The sequence below is a fragment of the Colletotrichum costaricense genome (assembly GCF_030867565.1).
Source record: "Colletotrichum costaricense strain IMI 309622 chromosome Unknown Scaffold_1.1, whole genome shotgun sequence".
In the NCBI taxonomy this organism is placed as follows: domain Eukaryota; kingdom Fungi; phylum Ascomycota; class Sordariomycetes; order Glomerellales; family Glomerellaceae; genus Colletotrichum; species Colletotrichum costaricense.
This window is the reverse complement of record NW_026848230.1, coordinates 2,339,622-2,353,622: the sequence shown is the minus strand read 5'-3', so window position 1 is coordinate 2,353,622 and position 14,001 is coordinate 2,339,622. Positions and strand designations below refer to the sequence as shown.

General features: G+C 52.2%; 2 protein-coding genes across 2 annotated transcripts; both read left to right on the top strand.

The window, feature by feature from the left end:
* Nucleotides 1-6,013: 6,013 nt before the first annotated feature.
* On the top strand, nucleotides 6,014-7,791 carry CCOS01_00835 (SMI1/KNR4 family protein; the record flags this gene model as incomplete). Its single annotated transcript, XM_060449031.1, has 3 exons — nucleotides 6,014-6,024; nucleotides 6,111-6,169; nucleotides 6,236-7,791. The coding sequence occupies 3 exons, from the start codon at nucleotides 6,014-6,016 to the stop codon at nucleotides 7,789-7,791; spliced, it is 1,626 nt and encodes a 541-aa protein (XP_060320469.1).
* A 1,497-nt stretch (nucleotides 7,792-9,288) lies between these two features.
* Nucleotides 9,289-9,980, top strand: CCOS01_00834 (uncharacterized protein; the record flags this gene model as incomplete). Its single annotated transcript, XM_060449030.1, has 2 exons — nucleotides 9,289-9,381; nucleotides 9,558-9,980. The coding sequence occupies 2 exons, from the start codon at nucleotides 9,289-9,291 to the stop codon at nucleotides 9,978-9,980; spliced, it is 516 nt and encodes a 171-aa protein (XP_060320468.1).
* Nucleotides 9,981-14,001: the final 4,021 nt, after the last annotated feature.

Sequence of the window (14,001 nt, the reverse complement as noted above, 5' to 3'; positions counted from 1 at the left end):
CGTCTTTGCCTCGCCGTCCGAAGTTTGGCATTGTAGGGCTGTCTCTGCAACTGCATTAGGGAACTCTCCACAATCTCTAGAACTAGGATCGTGCTCGGTCCTCGACAAAGTCGTGAGGTGACGTCTGGGGTGTTCTCGGAGAAGCGCTCGGGCTGTTTTGGCGGTGCTTTTCCCGTACGGTTCCTGCCTCTTCCATGCATCATTGACATGCTTCTGACCCGAGACCTTCGTTCGTGTGATCGGATTGCGAAACCAATCCGCAGCTCTTTCTTTTCTTACCTGCGCTTAGGACCTTGGCGTGTGGACTTCACCGGGTATTGTGGCAGATTGCTACGGCCTACAGCCCGGTGATCCCGATTATCTGGCTTATACGAGGTATGGTACCAAGGACAAATGACTGCCATATTGAAATGCTCATCGTTTACTCCGAACGATCATGTAGCCTCGAGGCTTGCTGAAATCTATCGAACTGGAGATGAGGCACTCGGTCGAACATGTGATACATCTCGGCCTAATTCTACCAGGTTGTCGAGTAAAGCATGGCTATTCCATCCATGCTAGTAACGAGGCTCGTTCCTATTTTATGTCCAGTGGCTTCTTGTCTTTGGCCAGCGTAAAAAGGAAGAGTCTTAGCCGTGTCCAAAGCCCTTTGCGATCCCACTTGTGGATGCTGCCAACCGATCGGCTCATGGTGCTTGAAAGCTTATCGAGATAGCTGTGGAGAGCCAAGGGACCAAGCATGCTCTTCAGCTTGGTGACCAAGACTGATATCTAGACTTCAACTCGAAACCAATGGCAAATCGAAGAGCAAATGAGCAGTGGCACCATGTGGGGCACAATGAAGCTTAAGCCACACCCAATTTGCACCACATGCCCTGGATATTCTCGAAATTTCGACGAAAATCATCGTGAAATGCTCTCTGTAGTGCCTGGGGTGGCCCTTTGCCGTGAACTTCGACGTCAAGGTATACTGCATAGTCCACAAGACGGTCGATACCGCAAAGGCATATAAGGGTTTGGATGCTTATAGGAGATACTAGAAACAGGTAGCGCTTCGACTAAGGCGGTATCTGGCCGAGGCTCCAGACTCTCGAAGGCTTCTTAGGCAGTACTGCGAGTTCGGACCGTGCCAAATTCATCGCGAAGGTGTCGTGTTAGACGTGATATGAGAACAGATGTGGAGGCAGTATACGGACAATACCGAGACCCGAACTTTTGTCTAGATCTAGACTAGCACACCAAGCTAGAGACTGGCTTCGCGGTCGTTGTCAAAAATTTTGTTCCAAGAAGGAATCGCTAAGGTGGACTTAGGGGGACGCTTCAGTCCTTGGCATAGTCATCTCACTGTCCAGCTGGGTCCTGCACCGAGTGGGACGTCTGTCTCTACACGTACGCAGTAGTCGCTACCTTAGCCGGTGAGATGGCAGATGAAGGTGGGACGGGACCAGATCCATCATGACATCAACCAGGGATGTATCCGTCAAGTAAACGGGTCTCGATGGGCGCTATCAAGTCAAACACGGAGAATGAAGGCTCGGAAGCAACATCCTTCGTCCCTGGAGGCTTGGAAAAAAAACCTGCAGTTTCCAGGTGGCCCATTATAGGAAGCAGTACCAATATCGGATGGCACAACTGATGCTTTCTGCTGAATGCTGCCAAGTCCGAAGCCCCTTGGGCGTGGCATGTGGTCGCGAATGCAAACGCGGTTGGATGTGCAGAGGGAACCAAGAGAGAGCATCAGCCACGGCATCAAGGCAATTATTTTGGACCGGCCGGCGGCTGCAAAGCCGGGAAGCCGCCACTGGACGTTTTCAGCGGGCAATTGCCAGCTGAAAGTCCCCGCTGACAAAATGCAGCTGCGAGTTGCGCTGCATCCCGCCCCAAACAGTTGGGGAACTGTCAACCGTGAACGTGGCAACGAACCAACGCCGCCAGCCGCAGCCGCCCAAGAAAGAAAACAGCCAGGTCAAACGATGCAAGCAAGAGATGCCAGTGAGCTATGGTGCCGCAAGATAAACCAATGGTGAGGAGGAGAAACACCAGAAACCCAGAGAAGCACTGGCCAGTAAGACGACCACGACCGGTTGCCACACGAAACTGTCCGCCCTCCTCCCTTGCGCTAGTGTAGGTAGTCGGGTGTTCCCAAGCCATCCGCCATCTGAACCACCAATCTCTAGTGTCTGCTTCCAAGTTCCCACTTCTCTTTCTCTCTCTCTCAAGCTGCAAGTCGATCGAGATAGCGCGCAGCCGCCGCTGGTCGCTGTGCGCAACGTCTGGGTGACGACTTGGGCTGCGTCGTTGTTGGTGCTATTATCCAGTTGCCGCTTCCTGCGTCTCTAGCGCCTCTTATCGCACTGCCGCCTGCAAGCTCCTGCAGAGGTGAAAGCCAGTGGCATTGTCGCACAGCTGCCATGACACCGATGTGTGCAACCTTCACGTCGCCTTCATTTACCTCTCTACGGAAGCAAAAACAAAGCAAATAGTCCGGACTCTGTAATGAAAAAGAAAAAGAAAGTGGAGTGTATCTGTACCGCAGGTACTCTGGAACATTGACTTTGGAGACGTCGGGAATATTCTGCATCGAGCGGGGGCAGAGACTGCATGTTTCAAGAAGTTTACCAGCGTGACATGGACTGTAAGGTAATTTAAGCTGCGAGAAAAAAAAAATGAGCGACCAAAGATTCAGGGTTCCCGCCGGTCCAGGTTTGTTTCGGGGGCGGGGAAAGCTGTTGAAATGAGGAGACGTGCGGAATGGAATGCTTCTTTCCCTGGACGGGTTCAGCTCTACCGGTTCATGGAAGACGCCTAGAAGACTTGGGCTTTTCCTTTGTTCTCATCTTTGCATGTTCATTTCATCTGGCACATGTCCGAGACCTACATGAAGACTCTTTCGGGGCTTAAGCTGCGCTAATCAACAAGGTGACGACGACGACGACGACGACCAGACGGCGCAGATTGGAAAGTACTTTGTAGATTTGGTTGCATATCAGGTAATCAGAGTTGGAGATGAGGCCCAGAGGTGAGTTGATGCGGTCCAGGGGTGGAAACGACCAGGTGCGGGTTGGAAATGAGAATAGCATGCGCCTGAGGTGGGAAACAAAATGGCGGTTTATGCCGCGTGGTTGACGACTAAGGTAATAGTACCTTACCTAAGTATGTATTCACAGTTGTTGCCAGCTGCAGAGATAAACTCGATGGATGTATCTGATGTATACTTGCATACCTACTCCGTCTTGTCCATATTGCCAATAGGATTTCAAAATTAAGAGAATCGACGGGTAGAGGCAGCCGTTTACGCCGGGATCTTCAGTGAAAGAAGGAACTTTCCAAAGCTCCTGACTAGCAGATTGGGCTCCAGTTGACGCAGCGGGGACCAAAAAGAAACGGCTTGATCCCGTGGCGTAGTAGCCCACTACGTCAGTTCAAGACATTTCACACCAACACATTCGATTTGACCCGTTTCATCGAGGTATTTTCCTATCAGCATCCGGCTAATGCTTCCTACTAGTCAGGGGTCTCGGCAGCAACAGTGCACAAGCAGCGCCGGTTCCTGAGCCGCGACACAACCATCACCTTACACTCAATGACTCTGAGCCCACCCAAGACTTCCAGTTTCTGAACCACTTCTGCCACTCCCACTCGCCCGCCGCCCGCCCGCGCCTTCTCTTCGGCGCGTCCTCTTTAGCGGGCGGGCATTCCACACTTGCGAGACCTGGCCATCCATCCCTGTCTCCTATCTTTTCGTCCGTGGGCCGCGGCAGTTCTGCCCGCATGTCCTCTGCCGTACAAGACAACCCGAACAGGTACTTACAAAAAGGTATGTACCTTACCTTGCACACGAAATAGTCGCCTGCAAGAGATGGTAAATTTGGGGAGGGGATCCAATCCAAGCCATCCTACACACCCATCCCTTCATCAATCATCAATGTACTGTGTAGGTTGCCCTTTCGCCCCTTCCTAACACCGCCCCGAATTACGAGTACGGTGTATACTCCGTACGGTACCTTATAGTACTGCGGGTTTCTCGTAGGCAAAGATCTATCTAAAAGACCCGGAAATCGTCTGCCAATTGATTGTGAATCGTGGAAGGGGCGGCACCAACTTGACGCGCGAATCTCCGGGTCCCCTTCTGCCAATTTACCAGATTGCCAGATTGCTGAGCTTTGAATGAAGTCTTTCGAAGCCTGGCGCCAGTCCTACGACGTCAAACGCCGTCCCATCCATCCCCCTCTTCCATCCCAATGTGCCAATCCTACCCTGATTTTGCCATCGCCATCCCGCTGTTGCAGTGACTTGACTGAGGCTGGGTTACCCAGTTTGTCAGTGCGCATTTGACCACCAAGCAACTTGCCCTGTATTCACTGTACCACTTGTAGTAGTGTGATGGGAGTCGAATAGCGTGGATGTACCTCTATCTGTGATTGTACACGGCATTGAGTGGAGGTCGTAGTTGCAGTGCTCCTGAAGATCAAAGATAATTAGCATCTACACTATGTTTGCCATTAATGCCAACTTCTTCTCCCTGTCCTGACATGAGCCGTGCCATTGATTCTCCCCTTCTCATCTTCATCTTCATCTCCATCAATCACTTACTTCCCACAGTCGTTGCCTACATTATCGTTGCACACACTCTCGCATCCAGAGCGTTCGTTATCACACAGGAAACATCCTCACCGACCTGACCGACACTCGCTCGCTCGCTTTCGCGTCGCAATTCGTTACTAGTGTCCTCTCTCGTTCCCTCTCACCTTGGCTTCACCTCGTCGCAAACTCCGCAGAAGCAGCAGACCTACCTACCTTATTGTGCCAAGGCACCTTACTGGAGTAACCTCGCCGTTCAGGGTCGCCGCGGCACTGCTTGCTTTTTCTCCCTCTGCTTTTTTAGTCTTTTGGTTTTGCTCGAGCAAGGAAGGCACCGGTTCATTTTGTCTAATGAGAAAGGAGAGACCAGGGGTCCCCCTTCTCTCCTAAACCGTTCTGAAGGTCCCACTTTCACTCGAACCCCCCGTGCCTGTCCGCCCCCTCCTTCCCTCCCTCTCTCATCCCCAAGCCACTCCCAGAAGCCCACCACATCCACCACCATCTCGTTCTTACTACCACGAATACCCAGGTATCCTCGCTTTTTCCTGAGGTATCGACCAAGACTGACTGGGGAGGAAACACTGACACTGGGGCTCCTTCCTTCCCCTAAAGTGCCACAAACCACGCCGGGCGCCATCCACCAAACTGACCAGACGAAGCCTCAACGTCTCCAGATTTAACCCTGTCCACCTACCTTACCTGCCTGTCCAGTCCCGCTATCAGAGGTGCTCTTTTTCTTTCCTGGCCCTTGGTCCCTGAGGTAGCGAGAGAAAGATATCAAGGCACAGCTACCTATCGTTACCGCACTATTTTACCTGCCTCCACTTATTCTCCTGCGTCGCACTGAGAGCTGCAGCACACCTCACTCTCGCCTCCCGTCCTTCACTGCACTAACATCTGCACCCGCCTGGCACACTCGAGGACCGCGACGGGTTTACTACGCCATCGTCCCCAACTCTAAAAATTCCACGCCCCGTCAGACATAAACACGGGCACCTCACAATCCAACCCTCGCGGCCCGCCCCTGACCTGACCGCGCTGCCTCCGACCTCGAAGCCTCTTTTTCCCTCCAACAACCCAATTCACCACTCAGACCGCATACTTTCGCTGGTTGTGAATTCAACACTCCTTCACACTTTCAACCCCATTGCGAGTCGACAATACCTCAACGGCGGTGGGAAACAAACACAGCATCCTAAATTAAGGAGACTCCCACCCAGCACCTGCTGTCATCTGTCTTTGACGATTCGGCCGTTACCCCTAACCTCAACGCCAACGACCAAAGGGGTAAATCGACTTCTTCAGCACCCCCCAACTTTCGCTGCCGTTTCCTTACTTTTCCACAACCGCAACCGGTCGATCGCGTCTCTTTATCCAACCCCGGAACAGGATCATTGTCTTATCAAATCGGCCAGGGGCCCTATCGCCAATCATGGCGAACACGTACGTTGGCATCCGTTCTTTCAATCGTTCAGTCCCCTTTTCTTGGGACGCCTAAGAGGACCGAGACATTGACTTTGCCATGACAGGTTCGGCTTCGGTGCGGCTATGCGCTCTCTCTGGCACGATCTGACCAGCTACGACCGACGTACGTTTTTCCCTCCCGAACGACCTCTGCAACGCCTACCTTTGTCACAAAACTAACTTACCTTAGACTCTACGATTGACTCTCCTCACCGAACCGGTCGCCACGTTCCTCTGAATCGCCAGAGCGGCATCCTTACTTCCGTCGCGACAGCCTCCGAATCCCGCGCCGATGTATCCTCTCCCTTCGCCGACGATTATAACAGATTCTCACGCGAGAACAGCTACCAGGGCGGTGGCATGCCCTACACACCAACTAGCCCCAACCCTTCTGCGCCTTATTCCCCAGGTCTGAGATCTCAATCTGCTCGCCGCGAAAGCCAGCACGATGGCTTTGAGCTACAGAGCCCCGGAGACGTCCCCATGCAGTCTTTCCAGGACGGCTCACCTCCTCCCCCTCCCGTTTCCCACTCGTGGAAGAAGATTGACGCTTGGGCTGAAGAGCACTACCCTGAGCTGTGGGACCAGCTCTGCGAGGGATGTACTGATAACGACCTCAACGAACTGGAGCATCAACTCGACTGCTCCTTGCCCCTTGACGTGAGAGAGTCACTGATGGTTCACGACGGCCAGGAGCGCCTGGGAATGCCTACTGGTATCATTTTCGGCTCCATGTTGCTTGATTGCGAGGAGATTGTTCAGGAATGGGACCAGTGGCGCAAGGTCAACCAGGAATTCCTCTCCGAAGCGGCTTACCAAAGACCTGCCGCTCTCCCCAAGGCCCTCGGCAGCAGCAACCAGGCATCGTCTTCCAGAGAACCCGCATCTCCTGCGGCCGCAAACAATGGCTCTTGGCGTCAGGACCTCATTGCTCGCCAGGATTGCGTGCCTCCCAACGCAGTGCAGCGATCGTATGCCCACCCAGCCTGGATCCCCTTGGTGCGCGATTGGGGTGGAAACAACCTGGCTGTCGACCTCGCTCCCGGTCCCAGCGGCAAATGGGGGCAGATCGTTCTCTTTGGTCGCGACTACGATACCAAGTATGTCATTGCCCGCTCCTGGGCTCACTTCCTCGCCATGGTCGCGGACGACCTCTCGTCTGGCAAGTGGTTTGTGGATGAGGAGACCAACGAGCTCAAGTTGCGGGAGTTTAAGGAGACACGTGTTGAGCCTCCCTACTTTGGCATTCTTCGATGGCGAATGGATCAGAAGTACGGCCGAAGAGCTGCAAAGCGCAGATCGGTTGCACCTACTAACAGAGCCGGATCTCCCGCTGGATCTGGCGCCAACTCTCCGTACACGAGCGCGAGCCCGACATCAGCCGAGCCTAATGGCGAACAACGAGGAAGATCAATGCAACGACTGGGAGGCACTTCTCCGATTGCCAGCCCCATTCGCCCTGGTTATGGCAAGTCCAGCCCCCTGGCACGAGTGGCCGAGGAAACCCCTCTGCCGGAGCTGCAGACAAACGGCCTCAAGCCAACGAAGCTTGTCGAAGTCGAAACTCCCCGGCCGAGCGAAGAGACCCCCAAGGGCTCCCGCGTGTCGCTACTTTCGCACGTCGAGACTGCGGAGGGCGAAGGAAAGGAGAACGCAAACCCCGCTGGCAAGATGAATGGCACCGCCAAAGCCAACGGCAAGCAACCTGAGGTATCGGAGGAGCCGATGAAGGAGATCGAGATATAGAAGGTGTGCAAAACTGGATACGACAGAACGACGATACGGTTTCCCCTATTCTCGGGGTCTTGTTACGCGACAAGGCCCGTCATACAGCAAAACATCGGCGTTTGAGGCGTCCGTGACTCTAATCATTATGAGAGGACGTCCGCAGGGGGTCATACAACATTGAAGACTTTTTTTTTCGAGCATCAGGGAACACGGCGGCTGGGCTTATTTCCAAGTCTATTTTCTTCTTCATTTTTTCTTCCTTTTTGGGCTCTCTCTGGAAAGGGCCGGGACCGGAATACGTCGGGTGGGCCTCTGCCCATTCTGAGGTTTCTGCAGTCTATGGACATAGCTGCGCGGCATACGTACATTCGCACCAACCTGCCATATTCGGCCAATTTTCGTGGGCAGCCTTGCGGCTGTCTCGAGATGGGTATTGCGGACCACGTCCTCCTAGATGAGGCAAATGGGACGATAATATCCCAAGCTGGAATTGGTAGGCGTGCCGGTAATTGTTAGTGTACTATTAGGACCTTTTGTCTACTTCTTTTTATCTCGAGCGCTCCGAGGCAAGGGCGTAGGATTAGTCCTCAATACAGGTTGGCTGTGACGGCCTTGGCCAAATCGTATTCTGTTTCTCGTGTCAATATGAATTAGATAGGCTTTGCGCCTACGTGCATGTGTTTGGCGTGCAGCGGCATGCGCCCCTCAATTCCTCGTGTTCCGTGCTACTGGGACCGATTCGTGTTTGCGGGGTGTTAACGGGGGTCAACCTGAGCCCGGAGCATGGCGATGAACCGCTCCGCTTCGATCGGATCTACGAGGAAGGGTCCACGCCGTGTCTTGAGCAATGGAATGTCGTTCATGAGCACGGGTGCAGGCAGAGTCATGTACGAAGCAGGGGACTTGGAGGTGTAAGCTATGAGTTGACTTGCTGATGGCGTCGCAACAGCACATATTTACCAAGATAGTCTATACATATGAGAGAGACTAGGTTCTTTTCCTCGGTTTCGATCATACTTTTGAAATGAGTGTTTTTCTATATTGTCTCGTTCCCCTTAGCTCCCTAAGATATACAGAGTCAAGATGCACGAGTACCTTTGCAATGTAAAGATCATGTGACATGTCAAGGGTCACGTGTGAACGGCAAAGCTCCGGGACAGGGATGAGGTAGTGGGACTGTGACGCCTCAGCTGTGCCGGATCAACGTCAAGGCGACCAACATCCGGAGCCCGTGCCTTCGTCACCCAAGCCTAGCCTTACACCGAAGCAGACGACAGCAGACGACGAACAACGCACGCGTGGCTCAATCATCCCCCCCGGCGATATACCGACGACACTTTTCTTCTCCTCCAAGAGCATCGACTGCTCGAGAACACTCCCGACGATACACGCCCAGATCCCCGCCCGCCCGATCCATCTACAACGATTCGCAGACTGGGAGCTATCTTCAGCTAATCGCTTCCGAAACCAACTACACCTCATAAGCCAATCCATCCCATCACCACATTCGCAACTATGGAGGAAGAGCGCCTCTGGAAGTTCAGCAAGCCGGAATGGCTCAACAGCGCTTGGGCTCGTAACTTTGGCGTCTACGGCGCCGGAGCTCTGGTAAGCTTGTTCCCTCTTCTCTCGCCTGATGGTCACCCGCCAGTGTCGTAGGATAGATAGCACGCGAAGGAACATCAGCTGGTTTCCTCTTCCCATCAAAGCCTTCCCCAAAAACCAAAAATCATGAGAAGAACAGAAGATTCAAAAACCCTGCTAACCGTCGTCAACCCCCCCAGTTCTCCATCGCCTTCTACGTCATGCTCGACTCCGCCGTCTGGTCAAAGTCAGCCCGCAACGGCTCCGACACCCACGTCACCTTTGTCGACTGGCTGCCCCTCATCTTCTCCTCGCTCGGCATGCTCATCATCAACTCGGTCGAGAAGGCGCGCTTGTCGGCCGACAGCTTCTCGTACAGCGGCAACGGCGTCGCGTGGAAGGCCCGCGTCGTGCTGTTCCTCGGCTTCGCCGCGCTGGCCGGGGGTATGGCGGGCGGCGTGACGGTCTTTGTGCTCAAGTTTGTCGTGCAGGATGTCGCCATGCCGGCGCTGGGCATGGGCATCGAGAACGTTGTCGCGAATGCGCTCGTGGGCTTGAGCAGTGTCGTGCTTTGGATCAGCCAGAATATGGAGGATGAGTATAGCTACAACCTTGCTCTGTAAATGGGGGAGAAGGGTGCTTTGTAGGTAGTCAGTGACGCGGGGGCTGGCTGGTCTTCGTCGAAGAGTCGTTCCTGAGGCTATGGCATGGACCTATGGTATGGACGAACCGGGTTGGTTCATCCAGAATGGCTGAAGATTGTATGAATCGGGTGATTCGGATCGCAGGTGTATAATTATAGCACTGAGGATTCTGTGGCGCATGGGTTTGACATTGGCGGCATGGCTATAGTCTACTTTATTCCCTTTATTTGAGCCTTCTTTTCGCAGACTCTTCGGTCTCTGTCCATTTTCCGCGTCCCGAAAAGTCCAATTGTCACCACTGACTTCGGGCTTACCGGTTTGTCTGCTTAACACAGGGATGCTGGGGCTGCAAATGAGAGCAAAGATTCGAGGAATCCTGGTAGCTTCTTTGGTTTCAGCGTGGAGAGAGGATAGTACATGGAATAATCTCTCCTAGAGCTGGAAGTCACAGTAAAAGTTGGCGATAAGTAGACAGAGAAGATTCTCGTTCCTTGACGAAGAACATTGACACGAACTCATCCTCACTCTTGAGCACGAGGACCAGAGATTGTCGCGTATCCATGACCATGAGTGCAAAGCAGGCAGGCAGGTGCTGGCTAGCCCTACATCAATACATACAGTACGTACCAGACCTTCATCCGATGAACACCCACGGAAAGGAACCTATATATCCCCTCTCATTTCCGTCACCAGCCAGCAGGCGCCCGTCTAGGTCGGCGGGTCAGGTCAAACTGGCTGGGTGGTGGAATGGTTTAAGGTCGACAATTAAAATCGCCAACCAGCCTACTCGACGACAGGCTTAGCGTATACGAGTACCCGAGTTCGGATCCCAGCATGAGCGCCCCAGAAAAGTTCCCAGCATGAGCACCAAGAGATGTAGCCACACCGGTGGTGAACTCTTCTTTTGTTCTTAGGTGAGTGCTTTCGTCTTGCGTCATGGCGTCATAAGAGATAGTATTTTGACCCGGATATTTTGATTGTATTACGCCAATGACTCCGAGGGGTTTGTCACTTGACTTATATATTAGTCTTGTATTGGGCGTGTGCACTAAAGGGCTGCTTTCTGGCAAGGAAGACGTCTATACCGTCGACGGATCGCGGCGGTCGTACTGGTGGTCATCAAGGAACTGTTTCTTAGGTGAAATACACCCTGTCCTATACTTTCCTTCATTCCAAGTAAGCCCCTTGCATCTTTACTGATGAGTTCAATAGTTTGGGTGTTGTAAGCGGCTTCAAGTCGTGAAAGTCTCGAAACCAAGGTACTACTTCGATCCCAATTCGTTTCCTCTACGTACTATAATAACGGCCTCCTCGTAGTTTTCCTTTACTAGTGTTTACTATACGTAGGTTAATTAGGTATACCATGGCAACATTCACTAGAGTATCTGTTATGGTGCAAGAAGCTTCTGCGGAAGAGGCTATAGTATGCCAAACATCGCTATGCTGTTCGTATGCGTGAGCCGCCTCTCGTATACAACTACACGAATCTATAATAGCGTACATTGCGTTGCTAAATTTCTTGGACATGTGCCTTCATCGATTAGACAAGTACAAAAGTCGAGAAAAGTTATGTTGAGTTATATCTATCTAAAACATTTATAAGCAAGGGAGCTGCCTGGTTCCCCTTTCTCCAACGCTATACACGCTTTTGTCTTAACTACCTCCTACTATTATAGGCCAGATGCTAATGTAGTATCAAATATTATTTACTACGGCTTCAGGCGGCTCGGCATTGAATTCTGGGGAGATATTTTGTGGCGCAATAATTATACAAAGAGAGGCTGTAGGTGCTCTTGCTATACAACTCCACAGACTCCCCAAGTGAGTCTCCATCTTCAGGGTAGCAAAATCAGAGAGTTCAGTCCTTCTCGGTCATACGGGAACGGGTTCCACGTGTTTACGTCGATCACATTGTGATCAAGAGGACCGCCTCTTTAGATATCAACACACTACCACTGTCCTCTCGATTCTTCCATAAGTGAATTCCATATGGAATATAATTCAGATCGTTCCTAGCGAAGGGGGGGGGGGGGGGCGACTGACGCAATTACTAGATAGTCTCTATTATTGATTAAACGTCATGAGTTCACCGCTTCCAGAACGTGGGCCGTTTCTAGCGCAGTAAACAAAAGGTGCTGCCCACAGGTTGGACCTTCCATCCTGAAAACCTAGTCGTCCTGGTGGTAAAAGGGAACCAGTGATAGACTTAATCATACCTCTTTCAGTACTTTCCTGTAGTGGCCGAAAGCTAAAGAAGCCTGCAGAGCTCAGGGCCTACTATGTTTACCGAGCAGTTGACAATATGGCTCATGAAAAGACCTCCCATTGTTCTTCTCCAGAGGCGTTCGCTCCATATATAAATGCCCGCTACGTAAACAGTCTCATCACGAAGGGATCACCACGCAATGATAACATCGTGCTCCGCGAATCACAAACTCGCAGTTTGGACACATGTCGATTTCCGGCGTAGGTCCGCCTCGCCTGTTATGCTTTAGAGTTAGTAACTATCCAGAAAATAAAGCCTAGATCCGGGTCATATCAGGACCAGCTTGAACCATCACGAACGACCATCTTCTTCTACAGACCCCCTTGTGAACAATCAACGACTAGAACTATACGATGCTGAGCGGTTTAGGTGAAATTGAGCCTATGCCACGACTGATACATTGCTTCGCCTCTCGCTATACGTGGCCACTAACCCCGAGGCCGAGATATGCCCAGAGTCCGTCTTCTGACAACTGAGCACGACAGTGCCGATACTACATCCAGATGTGCAAACGCGGCCTATATATATATATCCATACTAGATCGTACAAGAGGTCACGGAAGGGAGTCACAGCTTCGACAACGGCCCGCCAGACAAGAAACGACTCCCGGAGTCGAAGCCTGGAAGACCAAGTGGATTGTTACATGCCTTTGGCTTCAGTTGCGCCGACGAGCTGTTTTCCACCAACTAGAACGGGTTGGGATCAGAATGGAACATACCACGGGGAACGAACCAGCAATCAACTGTTGTTCGCAATTGCTCCCATAAATCAAATAGGAATGATTAGTGACAAGTTGTTCGAACATGACAAACCGACAAAAAGCTTGTTAAAATGAGCGGGGGGTACCGCGATCTACGAATGCTGGAGAGGATAGTGTCCAGTAAAAAGGTATGTTTGGACCCTATCTCGCCCGTCGCCTTATTGTACTTAACAAACATACGTATCGTAACCTCGAGGCGGCAAAGGTGGACAAAGCTGGTACTTCATCCGTAAGAGATCATATAGTTCTTTGTAATAGTATCATGCTTTGTCTCTCTCATCGTGAAGGATCTACGTATGGCTACATATATGCATCGTGGTCTATCTCAGGGTGCGGCTCATACTCATCGCCACCAGAGATTAGGGACTACACTCAGGGCAAACCCACAAGACATGAAGGACATATCGTTCCGAAATCCTCACCTTCCCTTTACGGAAGGTTCCAGATAGGAAAGGGCTTACAGCATCGAGTGTCAACGCACGACATCTCGATGACAAGGGGGGATTCCAACAAACCGGAAAGCACCTCACAGCTCCCCGACGCTTACACGGAAGACGGACAGCGCAAACCCGGGAGTGAAGCGTATTTACTTACTCCACAACACTTCCCTCGTGAGTCATAAGCCGCAGCGTGTAAACGACACTCGGAGGCCCTGAAATGGGCACCACCGCAGGGTCTTATCAAAAAACCTACCCATAAAGCCCCAGACCCCTCCGCGGGCCGGCCCGAAACAAGAAGGTGAACCGTCGACGAGGAAAACCTCCGACGACTCCCGGCCAGGGACGGGTTGGGGCAAGACTCTGCCGGGCCGAATCAGTGTCCCTGGGCCCCCCCACGCCCACCTCAGACCCCTGGATCCCGCTTGAGTGAAGAGAGTCGAGCACGTTTGGGGGCGTCCGTCTTCTCTTGGCAAGTCAACGAGACATTGATCTATATCCCAATCGGCATATACGACGTAGACGGATTTGTAGAA